At 52.5% G+C, this 19,338-nt stretch overlaps 1 protein-coding gene and 1 long non-coding RNA gene across 5 annotated transcripts in view; one reads left to right on the top strand and one right to left on the bottom strand.

Moving 5' to 3' along the window:
• LOC144294910 (uncharacterized) overlaps nucleotides 1–13,609 on the top strand; it is a 52,124-nt gene extending 38,515 nt beyond the window's left edge. Inside the window, exons 2-3 of the long non-coding RNA XR_013362267.1 lie at nucleotides 8,045–8,153; nucleotides 10,664–13,609. This is a non-coding gene — a long non-coding RNA (uncharacterized LOC144294910). The remainder of the gene's footprint in view (nucleotides 1–8,044; nucleotides 8,154–10,663) is intronic.
• The window catches only part of SLCO2B1 (solute carrier organic anion transporter family member 2B1), a 45,373-nt gene that overhangs the window by 11,166 nt on the left and 14,869 nt on the right, over nucleotides 1–19,338 (bottom strand). For 3 of the 4 annotated variants that reach the window (XM_077867054.1, XM_077867055.1, XM_077867052.1), the window contains exons 4-9: nucleotides 18,631–18,793; nucleotides 15,715–15,954; nucleotides 15,374–15,472; nucleotides 12,927–13,117; nucleotides 5,582–5,684; nucleotides 1,705–2,062 (exon numbers count right to left, since the gene is read on the bottom strand). In XM_077867054.1, coding sequence (XP_077723180.1) covers nucleotides 1,705–2,062; nucleotides 5,582–5,684; nucleotides 12,927–13,117; nucleotides 15,374–15,472; nucleotides 15,715–15,954; nucleotides 18,631–18,793 — 1,154 coding nt within the window. The remainder of the gene's footprint in view (nucleotides 1–1,704; nucleotides 2,063–5,581; nucleotides 5,685–12,926; nucleotides 13,118–15,373; nucleotides 15,473–15,714; nucleotides 15,955–18,630; nucleotides 18,794–19,338) is intronic. The other variant, XM_077867053.1, reaches the window with a different exon arrangement.

The following is a 19,338-nucleotide window of genomic DNA, read 5'->3' as shown; positions in this document are numbered from 1 at the left end:
GGACCCATCTCAGAGATGTTGTGAAGGTTCAATGACACAGACTATGGGAAGAGCTGGGCAGGACGCTGGGTACATGGGAGACCCTCAGTTCTTGGCAGCTGTCAGTATCACTAGTTGGGCTAGAATATGAAAGAAGTCTCCTGAATTTGCTCAGTTGGTCCTAAAAAGCTTCTTCAATGAATTAGAACCCAAATCTCAGGGAGTAAATAGCAAGAACAAAGATGAGAACACAATGAGATGAGATGTCAGGGTCAAGGTGAGAGGCAAAAGGAAAGGGAAATAGGCATGTGTGCTAGGCTGACTTTTTTTCCATTTACTTTATGAAAAAAAAAAAAAGTCATTTAAAGGCCCTGGCTTGGGACGCCCAGGTGGCTCAGTCAGTGAAGCAGCCAACTCTTGATTTCAGCTCAGGTCATGATCTCGGGGTCCTGGGATTGAGCCCCATGCCAGGCTCCGTGTTCAGTGGGGAGTTGGCTAGAGATTCTCTATGTCCCTCTGCCCCTCACCGCCAGGCACATGTTTTCTCTCCCCACCCACCCCCCCACCTCTGCTCTAAAATAAATAAATAAATCTTTAAAAATATTAACAACAACAAAAATAGTAAAGGCCGTGGCTCACTTCTCAGACCAGGGACTTCAGAGGGCCTGGCTAAAGCTCCACCTGCTGTGCCTAGAACACGGACTCTGCAGCCAGGAGGCAGCAGAATTGCCTTACTGTCTGGGAGAAGAAGGGACAAGGAAGGAGGGGAAGGGAAAGGATGATGAGGGAGAGGGTGTGCTGTGGGGCCTGGGCCAGAGAGAAGGGCCGTGCCTCCCTCAGGTGGGGAGAGCCAGCCTGTGGTAGAGGGAGGAGACGCCCAGGAAAGGTGGGAGCAGAGGCAGTTGGGGAATTCTAGCTGGGTCTTGGGCCAGCCTAAGCCTGGAACAGCTCCCAGGAGAAGTGAAATCATTCTGGAGAAGAGGCAGCAATGTAAGTTCCAACACTGTCTGGAAGACGGTCCCCAGTGGGAGAGGGTGTATGTCTGAGGCAGGGTGGGAGGACAGAGAGACGGAGAAGGGAGATAGGCTTCGAGGCTTTCCTCCCGGTGCTGCTTCCGATGGAGGAAAAGAGGAGTTTTAGGGTCATGGGACAACAGAATTTTAGCTGCCGAGCTCTCAGAACCCCTAGTCTTTAAAGCCTCTAGGCCAACTCCTCCCTAGGGCTTCAGTCCTTTCTGCCTTGTCCATGACAGATGCCTTCCAGCCCCTGCTCGCCCCTTCTCTCCACATCCCCACCCTCCAGGGATGGAGGCCTGCAGGCTCCCAGGCAGGCCTCTCCCCTGCCCAGGAGTGGAGCCTCCGTCACGCTGAGCGGGGTCCTGCTCTCGACGTGCCTTACCTCCGCTTGGCCCACGGGGTGGGGCCCCTCGGGAGATGCCGTCCACACCAGTGGCTTTGCCGCGCCTTGGCTTCCACCTCTCCCCAGGCCTGAGCTGTCCTGTCTGTGAAATCCCCTCCTCGCCCCTCTTAGTGATGCCTGACCCTTTCCCTGGAGGCTTGGAGGGAGCAGTCCCATGGCTCTGCAGCCAGGAGGAGAGGGGAGGCGAAGGTGCTGATAGAAGGTGAGATTTGAGGTGGGTGGGTACCCCACTCCCCTGGCCCTGTCTGCACCCCCTCCCCGACACCTTCCCCACCTGCTTCTTACATGCTCTGAGCACACACTCACCCAGGCTGCCGGGTGATGCCTGCGATCTGGTGGGTAGGGCAGCCCATGAAGAAGAGGGGCAGGCTGAGAAGTAGGCAGGACAGCGCCCCCAGCAGGCAAAGGATGCCACACCGCATGGGGCCCAGGTGGAGGCGCTTGACCAGGACGCCCCCCAGCACGATGCCCATGATGGCCGAAGGGATGGTGAGGGAGCCTATGAGCAGGTTGGCGTAGGACGCTGTGACGGAAAACTGGCGCTCCAGGAACTTGGGCAGGAAAGTGGCCATGCCTGCCACCATGGACGACGTGCACACCTGGGACAGGACCACCAGCAGGAAGATGGGGTGGCGCAGGGTCCGCAGCAGCACCCTGGGGAACACTGTTGGGGTGAGCAGGGAGGAGGTCAGGTGGGCAGGCCAGGCATGTTTTCGTTTCTGTCCTGTCTCACCCTGTTCAAACTGGTCCACTCCTTCCATCCTGTCTCATTTAATTCTACTGCACCCAATTCTATCCCATTGCGTTTGACTCGTTCCCATTTAATTCTCCTCTGCTCTTGAAGCTCAGTTTCATTCTATTCCATTGAGTGAGATTGCACGCTATTCGATTGTGCCTCTTTCCCTTTGATTCTATCCAAAATTTGATTCCATCTATTTCTTTTCCATACCTCCTATCAGATTCTATTCATCTCATCCCACCTCGTTCCATGTCTTCTGTTCCACTTACTCATCTTATCCCCCCCCCCCACCGCCCACGTCCTTTTCATCCTGTCCTGCTCTCGCTCTTTCCAAGCCAACCCAGGCTTTTGTCTTCCCTCCGTTGTCCCCAGCATAGGACAGCAGCCCCTCGTCTGATCTTCCATCCCTAATTTCTCCTCTCCACGGTGCTTTACCCACATGTTTTGCTTACTTAGCTATTTTACTGTCACCCCACCAGCATATCAGCTTCATTTAGAGCAGGGCTTTTTGTTTGCTCTGTTCATTGCTAAATCTGCAGAGCCTGGGGTATAGCAGGGCACTCAGTAAATATTTATGGAATAAATGAGGGAATGAATGAATGGACATGCAGGCCAATACATGATCAAGTATCAAAATGTTGGGGCAGAAGTACGATCTCTAGAGAAGGTGAAACCTGAACAGGTGCTGGGTGGCTTCTCTTCAGTAGGGCCCGAAGAATGGATCTTTTGGAAAAGGAATTCCTGTAGAGTTAGGGACACAGCAGGGACAGCAGCACAGAGAGAGGCCTGGAAGCGATAGGTCTGGCTTTGACAACCTCCCCACTCCCGTTAGCTCCTAAACCGGTGCTTTGCGTGCGGGCAAATCTGCTACCCTGAAAGGCACGTAACATGGGGTAAGTTTCGAAAAAGCTTCCAAAGCGTTCATCTGCGCCCTGGGTGGCCAGTGTGATGACCAAGAATGCTTTCTCTTCTGACACATGCAATTCTCCCTCCACTAACAGCAAAAGAGAAAGACGTGTTTCTGCCTGCCGGAGGCGAGATGGAAGCTAACGTGAGGTGTGGGGGAGGGAGAAGAAAAGGCCCTGCTTTTTTTTGTTAAATAATAAATTTATTTTTAATTGGTGTTCAATTTGCCAACATACAGAATAACACCCAGTGCTCATCCCGTCAAGTGCCCCGCTTCGTGCCCATCACCCATTCACCCCCGCCCCCCGCCCTCCTCCCCTTCCACCACCCCTAGTTCGTTTCCCAGAGTTAGGAGTCTTCCATGTTCTGTCTCCCTTTCTGATATTTCCTACCCATTTCTTCTCTCTGCCCTTCTAAGAAGACACATTGGAGGAGCAAACCTCTTGGCAGTCGGGACTTGTGCGGAAAGTTGGTCCTGGGGCTCCTCTGCACCAAGTGGGAGGTCCCTTCTGTTCCTGCAGTAGCAGGATTTCTCTGTTGCTGGAAATCTCTGTCTGTCCTCAGACCATGACCAGAGCCCTGTCAGCTAGTTCCCTAGCCCCCTGGGCCAGGCCAGGAACTGTTTCCTTAGAGGCCAAAAAATAAAGACAAATAGTCTAGGATGGGTGGGTAAGAGCTGGGGCCATGGAATTCCCCTTCCTCTGTGTCCCAGGCCTGCCTCCTGTCCTGAGTCCCTTGGCCTACACACAGCACATTCAGCCAGCCGGTGGAGTGAGAAGGTATGACAGGTGGCCTTCACTCCAGGTACCTGTGCCAGCCTCCCTCCATCCTTGAGCTGCCCTGGCCAGGACTTGCCCAGGCTGTATTGGTGCCCTCATGGTACAGGGGGGCTCGTAGCGGGGCAGGGACCTATCCAAATTCATCTGGAGAGGCTGGGGCAAGGCCAGCAGTTGCCAGGGGTTTCCTGAGTCCTAGTGTAAAGGCCATTCGGCCTAGGATACCCCACCCCACCCACTTCCTGTGCCTCTGGCTGTGGGAGGGCTCTAGCTCGTTACTTGTTTCTCTCCTCTTCTCCTGTGTTAATCATCTCAGGTGCACTTCATACCCATCCTCTGGCTCTTCAGCATCTGCAGCCTATCCCTAGAACAGCTGGAAAATTCCTGGAGGGTGGGGCTATGCCTTTCACTTAGATAGGAATACCTGAAGGGGAACTCCAGGGGCACCTCCTTTAGATAGCTGTTTCCCTTAGCTTAGCAGTGCCTCCTCCATCAGGCAGGCTAGGACTTCTCTCCATTCAGAGACTATGTCTTCTCTATCAGATCGGAGCCTCCCACAGCTCAGGGACTAGGTCCTCCCTCACTTTGGGAATAATGTTTCTTCCCTGTGTCAGGGGCCTCCCTTAACTCAAGGATGTTGTCTCCTCTATCAGACAGGGGCCTTCTCTAACTCAGGGACTGTCTTCTCCCAAGAATTTAGGCCTCTTCTAGCTGCAGGGCCATTGTTCCTCCTCCCTTTGGATTCCCCCCGTGGTCGCATGTGGTCAAGGCCAAGCCTCAGGTCATGCTGATCCCTCTGGAACTCAGCAGAAAGCCCTGAAGCCAGGCTTGCTGACCAACTAAAAGACCGATGGCTAGCCCTGCCTCAGTCTCCTCTAGGCTCACGGAGAAGCTGAAACAACCAGAGACAATCTGCCCAGGACACCCACTGCAGGATCCAATTTCAGTGATTGGCCCCAGCTTCCCTCTGGGCAGAAGCCAAAGCAGTGATTAATAAACTCTCCCATGAAGCAGCCTGCTGGGGCCTTCCAGCAGCTGGGGGTGATCTAAGGTTAGGGAATCTAAGCCCTTCCTGCCCCTAAGCCCAGCCCCCATGTAGTCCAGCACCCACCCACCCCCCTTACCCTGGGGAGGCTAAAGAACTGGGGGCTGGATTACTGGTATCCCAACATCACACTTCCAAGAATTGAGCCTAACTTCCTGTTTCAAAAGTCCTCAGTGGGGGTAGGGGTGGGTGCTGAAGCAAACCCCATGTTCATTACCCTCCTAAACCACAGGCAGCACAACTTACTGTCCCAGGACATTGTCAGAATAATAGCAATAGGGCAGGGGTGATCATTGAAAAAAAAAAATAATTGTACTTTATATAAGTAAAATTTTTTTTAATAGTGTACAAAAGGCTTTCCATTCATCACTCCATTTGATTCCCCTAATAGTCCTTGAGAGAAGCAGAGCAAAGATTATTGGCCCTGAGAGTTTAGAGAGCTGAGAGGAGGGAGAGCCAGGCTTGTTAGGGGAAGCAGAGGAATAGCACTTGAGCTTGACCTACAGGGACAAGAAAGATTTTGCTAGATAGCAATAAAAACTCATGTTCCAGGCAGAGGGGATCATATAAGCAAAGACTTATAGGAGTATATGGTGCTCCTGAGGGGTCCATAGGTGTGAAAGATAAATAAAGAAGGGGATGAAGGGGCTGGACCCTGTACAGCCTCCAATACACCTCTGCTCCCACTTCTCTATATCCTGGCCTGAGCTCACTTACCTTTGATGAATTGGATCACTGTGAGGTCTGGTGCAATCTGGGCAAGGCCATCGTGCTTCTCTTGGGATGCCCCCGGGCTCTTCTCAGAGGGAGAATCTTCACCCTGGGAAGACACACAACCAAGGCAGTCAGCTAGATGGCCAGACAGTTCTGCCCCAAGATGCCCCTGGGCTGGGGAAATACTTTGGGAAAGAAGAGGGTACGGGGCTATCACCTCATCAGAAGCAGTAGGGTCAGTGTGTTCCATTTGTTCTTGGTCCCGAATGGGTGTGGATGGATTGATCCTGATGCCTGCTGGGTGGGGGTGAGACCTCTCTGGTGCCTGAACACCCTAGAAGGACCTTTGCTTCACCTTGGTGGGAGATCCCTGAGAAAGGCTGAGGTTGAGTGTCATGTTAAACCAGCAGGATGGGCATTCAGAGTAGAAAAGTTGATTTTCAGGAAAAATTACTATCTTACATACCCACTTAGGTCTGAGTCAAACCTTGCTCAGTGTCTCTCACCCACTGGGCTCCGAGCTTTGCAAGAGCAGGGATCGTGTTTATCTTATTCTCTGTTGAAACTCTGGTGCCTAGCGTAGGGGCCTGGGGTGGAATAGTGGGTATCTGATAAATATCTATGAACAGAAGGAATGCAAGAGATGGCTGAGATAGGCAATGGGTGTGGCCAATGTCAGGCTCTTGAAGAAAAATGAGATCAACAAGAGAGACTATTGCAATGCAAGCAAGCTCCTACACTGCTTCTGGTTCAGAATGGAGCAGAGGGTCTGCACCGAGTACCCCAGGGGCCTAGCAGAATGGAGATTCCAGGTATGCCAGGCCACCGGTATGTGGCCTGGTGGCTCCGGATGCACATTTCTCCTCCTCACAGGGACCTGCAAAGGAAGGAGACGTACACTCCACACAGGAGCAAAGTAGCTGTGAGTTTGGGTAGCTTGCTCAACATTGCCCAGAACTGTGATCTGAGCTCAAGCCTGCCTGAGTGGAGACCTTTACCCACGACGCCCTGTGAGTCAGAGGCCCGTGGTGCAAAACAGGCAGACATGGAGGCACCTTTGTGGAGTACTCTGAAGGGGCCTGAAAGCCCACAGTCTAAGTCACTGGGTGAGGCGCTGTGGCTCTGTTATTCATTTACTCCTTAGATTTGTGCTGTCTGATGCAGCAGCCACCAGGCACATGTGGGGGCTGAGCACTGGAAATATAGCCAGTCCACACTGAGATCGTGCCATTGAGTATCAAGCACCGGCTTGATAAAAGATAAATAAAATCTTTAAAAAAAGGAAAATACCTCATTCTTAATTTTTGAAATTTATGATAGGCTGAAATGAGAGTATTTTAGATATGGTGGGTTAATTTAAACATATTATTAAAATTAATGTCTTTTACTTTTGAAATGTGCTACCAGTTAATATTAGAATTACATATGTGGCTCACGTAATATTTCTTTGGGACATGTTGCCTTCAAGAGAATCAGAATCTGCTCGTACCTTTCTCTGTCCTAGCCAAGGCACGGAGAGTGGTGGGGGAAGGGCCCTGGGACCCAAGGGAGGGGTGCTAGAGCTGGGGTACGGCCCAGGAATGGAGGCAGGAGGTACTGAGGTAAACTAAGAATCTCCCAGTGTGTGGCTTTTTTTTTTTTTTTAAGATTTTATTTATTCATGAGAGACACAGAGAGAGAGAGAGAGAGGCAGAGACATAGGCAGAGAGAGAAGCAGGCTCCCTGTGGGAATCCTGATGCAGGACTCGATCCCAGGACCCCAGGACCACAGCCTGAGCCAAAGGCAGATGCTCAACCACTGAGCACTGAGCCACGCAGGCGTCCCCCTCCCAGTGTTCTTATCAGGACCGACAATCAGGCTCTGCCTTTGGACAGGCAAGATCTTGTTGAGTTCCTTGTTCTCATGTAAACAGTGAAGACAACCACAGGGTCTGCACGTCCAGTCCCCTGTGGTCTACCCAGTACCTTCACATCCACCGTGTCAGCTGATTCCTACAGCAGCCTGGTGAAGAGGTCATTATGGCACCTCTTTCACAGAAGAGGAAACTGAGGCCTTAGAAGAGGCCCCAGGAGCAATAAGCAGAGGAGGTTCTCGAATGTAGGTCCTCCAGTACCACCGTCTCACCCCTATCTCATGCTGGGAAAAAGAGCACGGGGTTTGGAGATAGCAGGGGTGGGGTGGATCTTCCAGAGCTGTGGGGTGCTCAGGGAAGGCCTCCAGGAGAAGTGAGGTTTGGGATTTGGGTGGACAGGAAGGGTGAGGCATGCTAGAGCGGAAGCACGGTCGGGGGAAAGGCCTGTGTGCGGGAGATGACCGGGAAGCCACCGTGGGAGCAGGGGCTGGGGTGGGAGCAGGGGTAGCAGCTGGGCAGTTTGGAGGGCCGTGCAAAGGGACTCGAGCTTTTTCAGGTGGGCACTGGGCGCTCCTGTCCTGTGCTCTTTACAGGTTTGTGCCTCTCTCCCCAGATCTGTTTTGAGGACTCCTGACCAAGAGCCGGCTCCAGGAACCAGAAGCATTGTGGCTCTGCTCCGAGCAGGGCTTGGAGTCAGACGCATCTGGCTGCGGTTTGCCCAGGTCAGCAGGCCTGTGCTGAGGGGACTGGTTAGAACTTCCCCTCTCGGGGCCATGTGCTGACTGCTGCAGGCCTGTGGGATGCAGGATGCTGTGTGTGGTCTGGTGCATGCAAGGGCCCTCGGTCTGCCTCGGGGGCCCCAGGAGCTGCCCTCAGGGGAAGCTGTGTCCCTAGAAAGCTGTGAGGCTGTGACCCCAGCCCCACAGAGCCACGCTGACCCTGGCAGGTGATAGGGTGCTCTCTGCCAGCCCTCAGCTTCCCTCACACGTGGCCACGGCAAGCAGCCCCGGGAGTGGGGTTAGCTGCTAGACTTCCCACCCGCTGTGGGAGGGAGGGAGACTGTTTCTAGCAGTGTGCCTGGAGATCGGAGTGATCAGAGCTTCACTGAGGATTGCGACATGCTCGGGTTTCTCACATTGAGTCTGTGCAACTGGCCGTGCTGCTCTTCTCAGAAGAGCAGCACGGCTCAGAACCAAATAAGCGGTTATATCAACTGAGTTCATCTGTGTGGTCCATGCTCCTATGTTCCTCCCTCTCTGATACCCTTTTGCTGCTGTTTCTATTTTCCTGCCTCTTGGTCTTGAGTGAGGTCCCGTGATGCTCTTCCCGGGTCTGAATCTCAGCTCCACCATTCACTAGCCCTGCAGTCAGGTTATCTGATCTCTCTGTAACTCCACCTTCTCAGGTGTAAAATGGGAATAAATGAACCTACTTCATAGGCCGACCACAAGGAGTGGAGTCACAAGGCCTGGGTTGCCGGGGATACGGAAGGACACATGACAGGGCTCCCAGGCTGGTTGGGCGGGATCTGGAGGCAGTGCCTGTGGGGGGAGAGGTACCCAGGCACAAGGGAAACCCGAGTCACCTTGGACCTCTCAGGGGCTGCAGAAGGAGCACAGAATCCCATGGGAACCGAAACCTCTCAGCTGGCCCTAAGGCCTGAGTTCTCAACGTTGCTGCCACTGCCCATTCCTGTCCCTGTCCTTGACCATTCTTCCACAGAAGCACATCAGGTTCATGATTGGGAGAAAACAGATTTCATAAACTCCTAGACTCATAGGCCAAAATTACAGCCACATAGAAACATGAATTTGGGGAGGCAAACCCCCAAGACAGACTTTGCACAGAATCATAGAATAGTAGAACACAGGCACTTGAGAATCTTGACCAGAAACACAGAACTTTAAAACTGTATGTTAGGATCCCAGACTCTGGGAGATGGCCTAGAATAACAGACATGGAGACTCCTGGGTGATAGGAACCAAGAGAGGTGACAGAGGCCAGTAGTGCTCAGAGGCTGGGTGGGGATGGGGGCTCTCGATGGATGAGGCCTTTCTTAGTCCCTGGCCCAGCCCCAAGGACGGCCACTCAGAGGGACCTGCGGGTATGGAGGACACAGGAGGGCCGCTGACTGAGTGGCATCCTGCAACCACAAGGACAGACAGGGCCGGATGACCAGCTGGGGAGCCCCGAAGAGGCCATCTCTACTCCACAGGCTCGACAGAGCCATGTGCCAGGAGTCCTGGGGCCTGACAGGACCTTAAAGACTGGCCAATCATAGAGAGGGAGACTGAGGCTTCCAGAGAGCCAAGGCCTGCCCTGGTTCCCTCCTAGAAGGCTGTCAAGTAGCCACCATGAGGTCACAGATACATGGGCGGAATCAAAGGCAGGAAAGCAGAGCTCCTGGCCTTCCCTGTCCTGTATGGCCTCCCCCATCTACCATCTCATAATCTTCCCTGTGGAGACCATTCAGGCTCCCTTCCCCCCAGGCAGAGAACTCCAAGCACGGGTGGTGGGAGAAACCTGAGCTGTCCATCAGTCATCCCTCTCTCGGCTTCTGGCCTCCTTTGCTGCCTGAGAGCTTCTTGGGACCGAGGCTGTGGGCTGCACCCTTTTCTCCCACAGTGAAAGGGCTTTATGTACTGCTCCATTTGGAGAAGACATCATTGAACCTGTCAGAGCGGGTAGACCCTGCTCCAAACCTCTGCCCATCGTACAGATCAGGAGACTGAGGTCAGAGAGCTTCGCTGGGTCATAAAACCCTTATATTACACACCACCATTAAAAACTGCATTTCCCTATAGGAGGGTATTTAGGAGACCCCTGAGCCTGGGAGAAGCTACTCAAAGGGATTTCAGAAACATTCTCCCCTTCACTCTCCACACCCCCCCCCCCCCGCCCCGCCTCTTCCCACTCTTTACAGAAGCTACACCTCCCATGTCCATGGGCCTGGGCTTCCTGGCTGCCAGTTCTGCCTAACTGGGCCCTTCCTCCTGGTCCATCTACCTCCCCTTCCATGGCCTGTGGCCTGAGTGGGCTGGGCCAGCCCGAGTAACTGCAAGCAGAGCTGGCCAAGGCTGCCTCGGGGAGGCGGGAGAACAAGTCCTCCCACATCAATATTTATTGCCTGAGAGCTGCTGGAAGCAGATCATCATGTTCTCAGCCTTCGATTCTTTTTTAAGAACCTCTCACCCCCTTCCTTCCTCACTCCCCATCCCCAATGTGCTGACAGAATGAATCCAGACAGCCAGACAGGTTCACAGCCGGGGAGCCAGGGTTTCCAAGCATCACAGAGCGGCAGCTCTTCAAACCCGGAGCCTGCACCACAGCAGCGTCACCTCCAGAAACTGTGCTTTCTTAGACTTCAAGGCACACAGAATATTGCTCCAGGAATCGACCCTTGGCATCTTCCGAGACAGAACCAAGTGGGGAAGTGTCTCGCTCAAGGTCACACAACTGGCACATGACTCAGCCCGGACATGCCTCAGCCTTGCTTCTTCACCCCATGGCTCAACTGGATGTTCTCTGTTCAGATCTAAGGCCCAACCTGGAGATTGCCCATAACCAGAAACTCCTTGCTTCCTCTATCACCACCCTGACTTCTAAGAACTCTTCCCTCAAGTTCTAGGAATTCTTACTTCATTCAAATTCTGGCCTGAGCTAGGCAGAACCAGTAAGGGCCATCTGTGGTTTCAAGCTGTCTTCTTCCCCTGAAAATGGTCCCTCTGCAGGGCCTGCCTCCCTTTGCCTCTGAGCCGGGCACCAGCCCAGCCCTGTGCTGTCCAGGGATGTCCCATAGCAGAGCAGTACCCGGGCCTGAGCATTCTCCCTCCTGGGTGGCTCTTGGACTCATCTCTTTGTCCCTGCTCACTGCCAGCGCACTGCTTCCTACCTAGACCACAGCCAGAGCTCCTGCATCAGCCTCCCTGCCTCCACTGCTCCCCACATACCCCCTTGGTCCCTTTCTCTGCTTAGAACCTGGTGATAGAGCCATGGGACTCCCATTTCTCCTCCTTCCAGGGCTACCAGCTGCTCTTGAAGCTGGCAGGCAAGACCTTTCCTATTCTGGCCCTTATTGGCTGTTCTAACATCAATTTTCATTAGTCTCCCACATATAAAACTTATGCTCCAGCAGAGGTGGGGGATGGGTAGTGAGGTTCATAGAGCAGCCAGGTTTGGGGTTGGACAGACTGGGGCTCAAATTCTAGCTTTTCTAGACAAAGACATTTTTAGCCCTCTCTCCCAGGCCCAAACTTTCTTGCTCTAAGTTGGAAGTCCTGTCTCACATCACAGCAAGCATATTCAAATGCACCAACATGCCTCATTAAATAGAATTATTCTTGCTGCAAAATATTCGACAGGCTTTTTACAAATCGTCCCTTTGAAATTAGAATTACTTAGCAGCAAATAATTTATGATGGTGGTTTCTCAACCATTATTTCCCTGTGAAATAAGATCACCCCACACGCTTGGTCACAGAAATGTTGTGGATGAGTACTTGGGAAAAGAGAATATCGAACGTGCAAAGTTTCAGAATGTAATAAAATGTGTGTAAGTGCTCAAGAAAACCTGACACGGTCAACATTAATGACACATTGAACTTTTATCCAACCTTTCTGTTTTGTCATTTTTTTTTGTACTTTGGAGCCAATTGATTGTTTTTAAGGCCGCATGTTCTGGTGAGCCTCTGGAAAACCCCCAAATCATCTCTCCTGCCCAGTGGATCTCCTCTGAGGAAAGGACACCTGGCCCTCAGCCGAATGGGAAGGTTTCAGCAAGATACCCTCGAGCACTGCACGGTTTGCTCCTTATCAATGAATCTTGGTCCCCACTAGGCTGCCTAGGCCGCACCTGTCTTAAGGGTAGAGACCATGTGCTGAGCTCCAGTGTCGGCCTGGCACCTGGCCCAGAGCTTGCACTCAATATGCATTTGTCCCCTAACTGCTTCTGAAAAGGTTGGATTCATTTCTACAGCTGACTCCTCTGTCCATGCTGTGTCTGCACCTAGAATGCCCCCTCCCCAGGCTTCTACCATCCTTCAAAGTCCAGCTCAAATCCTGCCCCTTCAGAGAAGTCTTGTCAGACCAATCTCCCCCCCCACTACATTCTCACCTCCTCCTACTTCTCAATATTGCTCCAGCATGACATGTTTAGAACTCACAAAAACCGTGAAGTGACGAGCAGAGAGGCGGACGGTGTGATGGCTAGACAGAGGGCATGGGCTCAGCCCGGCTGGGATTCTCATCCCAGTGCTGTCCTTGCTGGCCTGTGATCTTGGCTAGGTCACTTCCTCCTCTGGCCCCTGATGTCAGCTGTGGAAGGGGCAGGCCGTATTCACGTGTGGGGCTGTTGGGGGATGCTGTGGAGCTTGGACAGAATGACTTTGTAAGCCATGAATTGTAGTGCCCAGGAAGGATGATGTTTAAAGTCACAAGGGAGGACAAGTGGGTGGGGGCTGGAGCTGGGACCAGGGTGAGGACTTGGAGGGGGCTTACCTTGCTGACCGTTGAGGCTGAGGCTGCCAAGACCCTTCGCCGAAAGCGGAGCTCATGCTTCTCCTTGGGCATCTCCTTGGGGAAGAAGAAGTAGGGGATGGCGGCCAGGGCCACTGCAGCAGCAGAGATGAGGAAGCCCAGCCACCAGGCACCCACCCATCGGGGGTCCTTTGAGGTCAGCCTGATACCACCTGGAAGAGAAGACCATGGTGTTAGGGTCAGGATGGGCCGTCATTTCTTGGCCACCACCCTGGGACTGGCCTTTGGAGACATGGGGTGGCCTGGGCCAGGAGTCAGGAGACCGAGGCTCCAGTTGTGGCTTTTGCCAGTTACGTCCTGTGTGACCTTAGACAAGGCTTTGATCCTTCCTGGACCTCAGCTTTTCAACTACTGAGGCATTGTGTTTAGTGGTCAAGGTTATGGACTTTGGAAATGGACTGCTGAGTCTGAATTCCATTACTAACATAACCTTGGGCAAATCATTTAACCTCTTTTTGTCTCAGTTTCTTCCTCTGTAAAATACAGACAATAGGAGTACCTACATCACAGGATCGTGTGAGAATCATAGAAACCAATGCATGTAAAGCACATGGTATGTGCGATATAGATATTCATTCTTCTTCCTCATCTTACCATTACTGTTGTGATTATTATTATTATTATTAAATTGATGCTTAGGACTATTCTTGTGCATCTCAGACCTGCATCATTAAGATCACCAGGGTGCTTGTCAAAAATATCCAAGACCAACTTAAAACTACCATGGGGTGGATTGGGAAGGTGACCGAGGAGTCTGACCTTTAACAGGTTCCCCAGGTGTAATTGGGACTAAATTATTCCAGATGTGTCTCCTGGCTGGAGTGCCCACATCTCCCACCCAAGCCCTTGAGCTCAATCAAGGCTGAGTTAGATACCTCCTCCCTCAATTGCCATAGCATCCGCAAACAACTTTATAGCAGCACCAGTGCATAATGACACCAACTCCATGAGTAGGGCTGGTTCCCAGGTGCTTGGTCCTGAGCTCTCCTGGCCAGGGTCCAGAGTACACAATTGGCACCCAGAAAATGAATCTGTAAAGCTGGGGATGAAGTTGGCTTTTGCACTAATTCCTCCTCCACCTATTATTCCCCCTGCCAGCCTGGTGAGTACGAACACAGGCATCTCCCTGACTCCTCTGCTTCTTACACACCCATCTGTGCCTGTGATCTGCCCACCCCATGAAATCCCCCATAGGGAAAGGGTAGGGAGATCAATCTACAGGAATACCACATCTGCCAGTGGAGGAGCCCCATCTGCCAGATGATGTCAACAGAGCCAGAAAATACCCCACCTTCCCTGAAGCTGGGTGGGGCATGTCTGGGAAAACCAAGGAAGACAACCAGAACTCACACTTGGCTCATGGTACCAGTTTTCTAGAAGGAAGGAGGGTGGGACAGGGCTATGCTTAGTGTATCTTGTTCAGAGCTGCCCAGGAGGCACCCTTGTGCAAAAGCTAGAGAGCAAGAAGCTGAATCTGCGTGTCCATCCATTCATATGTGTGTCCCCTGAGGTTTCTAGGGCTTGCTGAAAATCTCCAGGTGAGAGGAATCCTCTCCTACTCCTTGCAGGGCGCCAGAGCTTGGGGACCCTTCCCCCTCCCACTCCTGGTTGCCTTCACACCAAGCTTCAGTCCCACTCCTTGGACCACCCCAACCACTGCCTGGATCAGGGACTGCTGTTCCTTAAGTGGTGCCCTCGGCACAGGTTCCCAGACTCTGACGTGGTCAGGACTGGAAGGGTCCTTCGAGGTCACCCAGTAAATTTCCCAGTTGAGGTAGGCCCAAGCTCACCAAATCCTGCTCCAGACGTTCTCTCCTGCAGGCTTCTCTGTTTCACCTGGGTCTTGTTCCCCCTAAAGATGGGAGCTCCCTACAGCCCAAGAAAGTATGTGCCCCTGTCTGCCCTGCAGTGTATCTGAGCATGGGCTGGGGTCTGGGGGAGCTCAGGGATGGGACTAGGTGAAGAGGTGTAATAATAGTGATAACACGACTGCCCATCTGATGGTGTTCTACAGCCTCTCTTCATCTCTTACTGGATTCTGATCACAGCTTTGGGAGGGGGACAGGAGGGAGAGTGTCTCAAAAATGAGGAAGCTGCAGGACGCCTGGGGGGCTCAGTGGTTGAGCATCTGCTTCGGCTCAGGATGTGATCCCGGGGTCCTGGGATCAAGTCCCACAGTGGGCTTCCCACAGGGAGCTTATGTCTCTGCCTCTCTCAAATAAATAAATAAAATATTTTTTAAAAAATGAAGAAGCTGAGGCTCAGAGGTTAAGAGGCATGTCCAAGGTCAGTGGGATTGCTGGGATTTGAACATGAGCCCCCTGGCTCAGTGTCTCCTATGAGGCCAGTGCTCAGTGAGCTAGCATCTGTGTGCCCCTGGGAACAACTGTGTGCTCTTTGAGGCTCACCTTCTGGCATCCGGTCGATGTCTACATAAAGGCGCAGCATGAGGCCGCCCAGTCCATAGGCCATGCCTGGGCCCATCATGGTTATTGCAAATAGGATCCCTGCAACACGAAGCCTGCATTAGGCCCCTCTGGCCCTGGCTTCCCTCAGCAGATCAGTGCCTGCCCAGTCTCCAATAGGCAAGAGCAGCCCATCTTCCCTGGTCAGGCCCAGGAAGCTCCAGGGCTTCTCCAGGCTTTACTGACCAGACAAGGCAGAGGTCAGGAACTCATGCCCAGCCCCTACCTGGTCCTCGCATCCTCCTATTCCCGAGCCTGGACCTCCCTCCGAGCCCGGTTCTTACCAAGGTAGAGAGGCGAGTTGCTGTTGTGGGCAAAGTCATCGATGTAGGAGATGCCAAAGGGCTGAATGGGCACACTGCCCACACCAAGCAGGGTCTGTGCCATGAACATGATCCCCACCACAGCCAGATGCTGGGCCTCCGTGTTGCTTGAGCAGCTGCTGTTGGAGGGGGCTGGGGTTGGGGCTGGGACCAAGGTTGTGGGCTGGCACAGAGAAGCCTCATAATCCTGTGGCATGTCTACTAAGAGATGATAAAAAATATAACGATAGCTAAGACCCTTATACAGCATGCACTGGATGCAAGGTACCATTTTAGGTGCTATGTACACAAACCATTTGACTCCCTCCCTCCTGACAAACTTAGGGGATTGATGCTCTCATTACCCCATTGCACAGATGAGGAAACTGATGCTAGGAAAGGCAGAGCCAGGATCGGAACCCAGGCAGCTCAGCTTCAAGTCCATACTCTTAAACTACCTCATGCCACCTCTCTGAGCAGAGATATGGGGAAGTCCCATGGCAACTGTGGATTTTGGGTGGGGTGGGGCTGTCAAAGGAGATTGGGTTTGAATGGGACCAAGAACAAACAGATTTTTCAAGAGAGAGAAGGTGGGAGGGGTGTTCCAGGGAGAGGTCACAGCACAGTGAAACCCAGGGGCTTGAGAAGTTAAGCATGGCTGACTCACAGAATGTGAGCAACAGGACCGAAGGCACAGCCAGGCCGGGGAGGGATGCTGGGGCTGGACGGTGGAAGGCTCTAGTGTGCTTGGCCTTCATTTTGGGTGGGCTCAGTGTCAGCTCAGGACACAGATGCAGAGTTCAGTAAAGGAGAATTTCTTAATTTAGTAGCAGACAGTTGCTCCCTGGAGCTCACCAATATTTGGTGAGCAAACTTAAAGAGACCCTCGTGCTATTATTATTCCAAATATGGGTGGCCTTCTCTCTGTGGCCTGCCCCGCCTTTTCTGGCAGCCAGGACTCTGAGAAAAAGCCACATGAACCAGGGTCAAGGACCTGGACCTTCAAACAAGGTGTGTGAGTTGAAGACTGGGAGACTTTGACAGAGGCCCTGAGCCCATCTGGGCCTCAGTTTCATCATCTTTCAAAAGTTTCCTAGAATAAGAAGTTCTACGGAAATCCAGAATTCAGAAACAGAATAATTCAGTGATCCGGAGTGGGACCTCGGGGGCCAAGCTACCTGGACATGTCATGGCATCACTAGCTGTGGGCCTTGAGGGGATCCCCCTCTCTGTGAACAGCGGTTTCCTCACCTGTAAAATAGGATGCTGATAACACCTACGGCTGCAGGGCCGTAAACATGAAGAGTGCCGAGTGCCACCCATGCACAGCACCTACTAGACGTTAGAGGTCATGATTGTTATGGGGCTCTGGCTTCTTTTTGCACCCCTGTGAAGTACCTCGCAGGTGGCCTGGTGCAGAAGTATTAGCGATAAAGACACGAATCCATTATTGGATGAAGAATGAATGAATGAAATAGTCTGGGATGCCAGAGCAGGCTGGGTGCTTGGACGTTACCGAGCCTCACCTGCTCACCTGAGACAGGCTCAGGCTTTCACAGGGTGCTCAGGGCAGAGGGATGTTGTGTGATGGGGAGGGTGAAGAAGTGCATGACCCTGCACAGGAAAAGCTCTGTTAAAGTGAAAATTCTGCCAAAGTGAAAACTCTGTCAAAGTGAAAATTCTGAACCCAGAAATGTGGGGATTTTTCCCCAGCATTCCAATCAGGGCTTTGACAGCTCTCCACTCAGGCCTTGAGGACCACTCTGAATTGCTCACGTACACTCTCTACTTTCCCACTTCATGGCCATTGCTCTTGTGGCTTCCTGCACTTGAAACACCCACCTTCTCCTTACACTCAGGACTCTGCTAGCTCTGTCTCCACCCCAAAGCAGAGCTGCCCATGCCTCTGACCTGTGCCTCCCTGGGAGCTTCTTGGGGCTGGTCATAATACTCCACATTACCACTCCTGGGCCTGGCACAGAGTGAGAGCTCTGGCGTGTGAACTGATGGGAAGGCAAAGGAGGCCATACTCTCAGACAGCCCTCTTCCCCTGGGAAGGCTTCCACGCTAGGCCAGTCCCTGTGCTTCCTTCCTCACACAAGTGACACACTGCAGGCTTTTTTTTTTTTTTTTTTTTTGCCTCTATCTCCTCTTCTGGGAGCTCTCTGGAAGCAAGACTGAGTTCCTTGAGGGGGTCTGACACAAAGTAGGCTATACTGAGGGTTTGTTAGGTGGACCACTAGATGGATGGATGGATGGATGGATGGATGGATGGATGGATGGATGGAAGGGTGGATAGATGGGTGGGTAGCTGGATTGGGTGGATGGAATATTGAAGGAATGAAGCTCGGGCTGCTTGGGTTATTCTCCAAGAGACAGGCATCTACCTGTCCAGTTGACCCTCAACAAAATCTCACTGGGCTTCCTATCTAAAATTCTTTCATTTTTTAAATTTGTTTATGCACTCATTCATTCTTTCACATTAATGTCTTGGCTACTTGTGAGGATTAAATACACTAATACACATAAAGTACTTGGAAGAACAGTGTCTGGTACAGCATGAGTGGTATGTGATACTATTATTATTCCACACACATTTCCTGAGGATCTACTGCATGCCAGGTCCTAAGGTAGGCTGTGTTGTAAGTTTACCCCACCTCAAAAACACAGTGACACACAAGCAGGCCCTTACTAAGAGGGACCCGGAGGGTTTCACTCGTTTGCCCCAGAACAACCCCACTCCCAGGACTTCCAGAGGGACCCACCCAGAATGGGACCGAGGGAGTGGGGAGGACCAGCAAGTGCCCCAGGAAGCTGGGCCCATCCTGACCAATGGGCCCTGGTGCATAGTACCAGGCTCCTCACGTCCATCTCCAGCCCAGCCCTTCCTGCTCTTACCGGGGCTAGTATGGTCGTAGCGGTATGGCTCCGAGATGAAGTGTGGGAGACTCATGAGCAGGCCTGCCAGGGCCACAACGACAGCCCCATAGCCGATCAGTCGGGGCCGGTGTACCCGGCTGCCAAAGTAGCTCACAAACACAATCAAGGCTGTGTTCCCCACCTGCCAAGGGATGAGGGGACCCATTCAAGTGGAGCAGAGCCACCAGAGGCCAGGACCACCCCAGCTTCTGTCACCAGTCTGGTGTTCCCATCAGTATAAAGGACTAGCTAGCTGAATGAGAATCATTTGGGCACCTCTTATATGGATTCTGGGTTCTCCTAGGAGGGGCCCCAATGTCCCATTAGGGGAGAGAAATGAGGGCAGGGTGGACAAGGCTAGAAGTTCGATTTCATGCTGGAAAACAGGCTAGAGCCCATGTTGGAACAAGGAAGAGTCAAGGAAAGGGTTTTTAAATTTCTGGGGTATCATGACTGAGACAAATAAGTAAGATCCGAAGCCAGAGGACTAAGGCTTGGAATTTCAAGCCTTAGAATAAAAAACTGAGGATGTGGGCACTGGAGGGGCCTTGAGAACTTGCAGGGCAGGGGCAGGCTCTATCGCCAGAAGCTGGGGGGTGCTGCCCACACCACTGCTTCTTGGCTGTTATACTCACTCCCAGCCCCAGGCTCCTTACTACTGGAGGGGGGCAGTATTCACAAGACAGT

This window comes from Canis aureus, chromosome 23 (genome assembly GCF_053574225.1).
Source record: "Canis aureus isolate CA01 chromosome 23, VMU_Caureus_v.1.0, whole genome shotgun sequence".
Taxonomy (NCBI): Eukaryota; Metazoa; Chordata; class Mammalia; order Carnivora; family Canidae; genus Canis; species Canis aureus.
The sequence above is the reverse complement of the archived record's forward strand: the minus strand, read 5'-3'. Positions and strand labels throughout refer to the sequence as shown.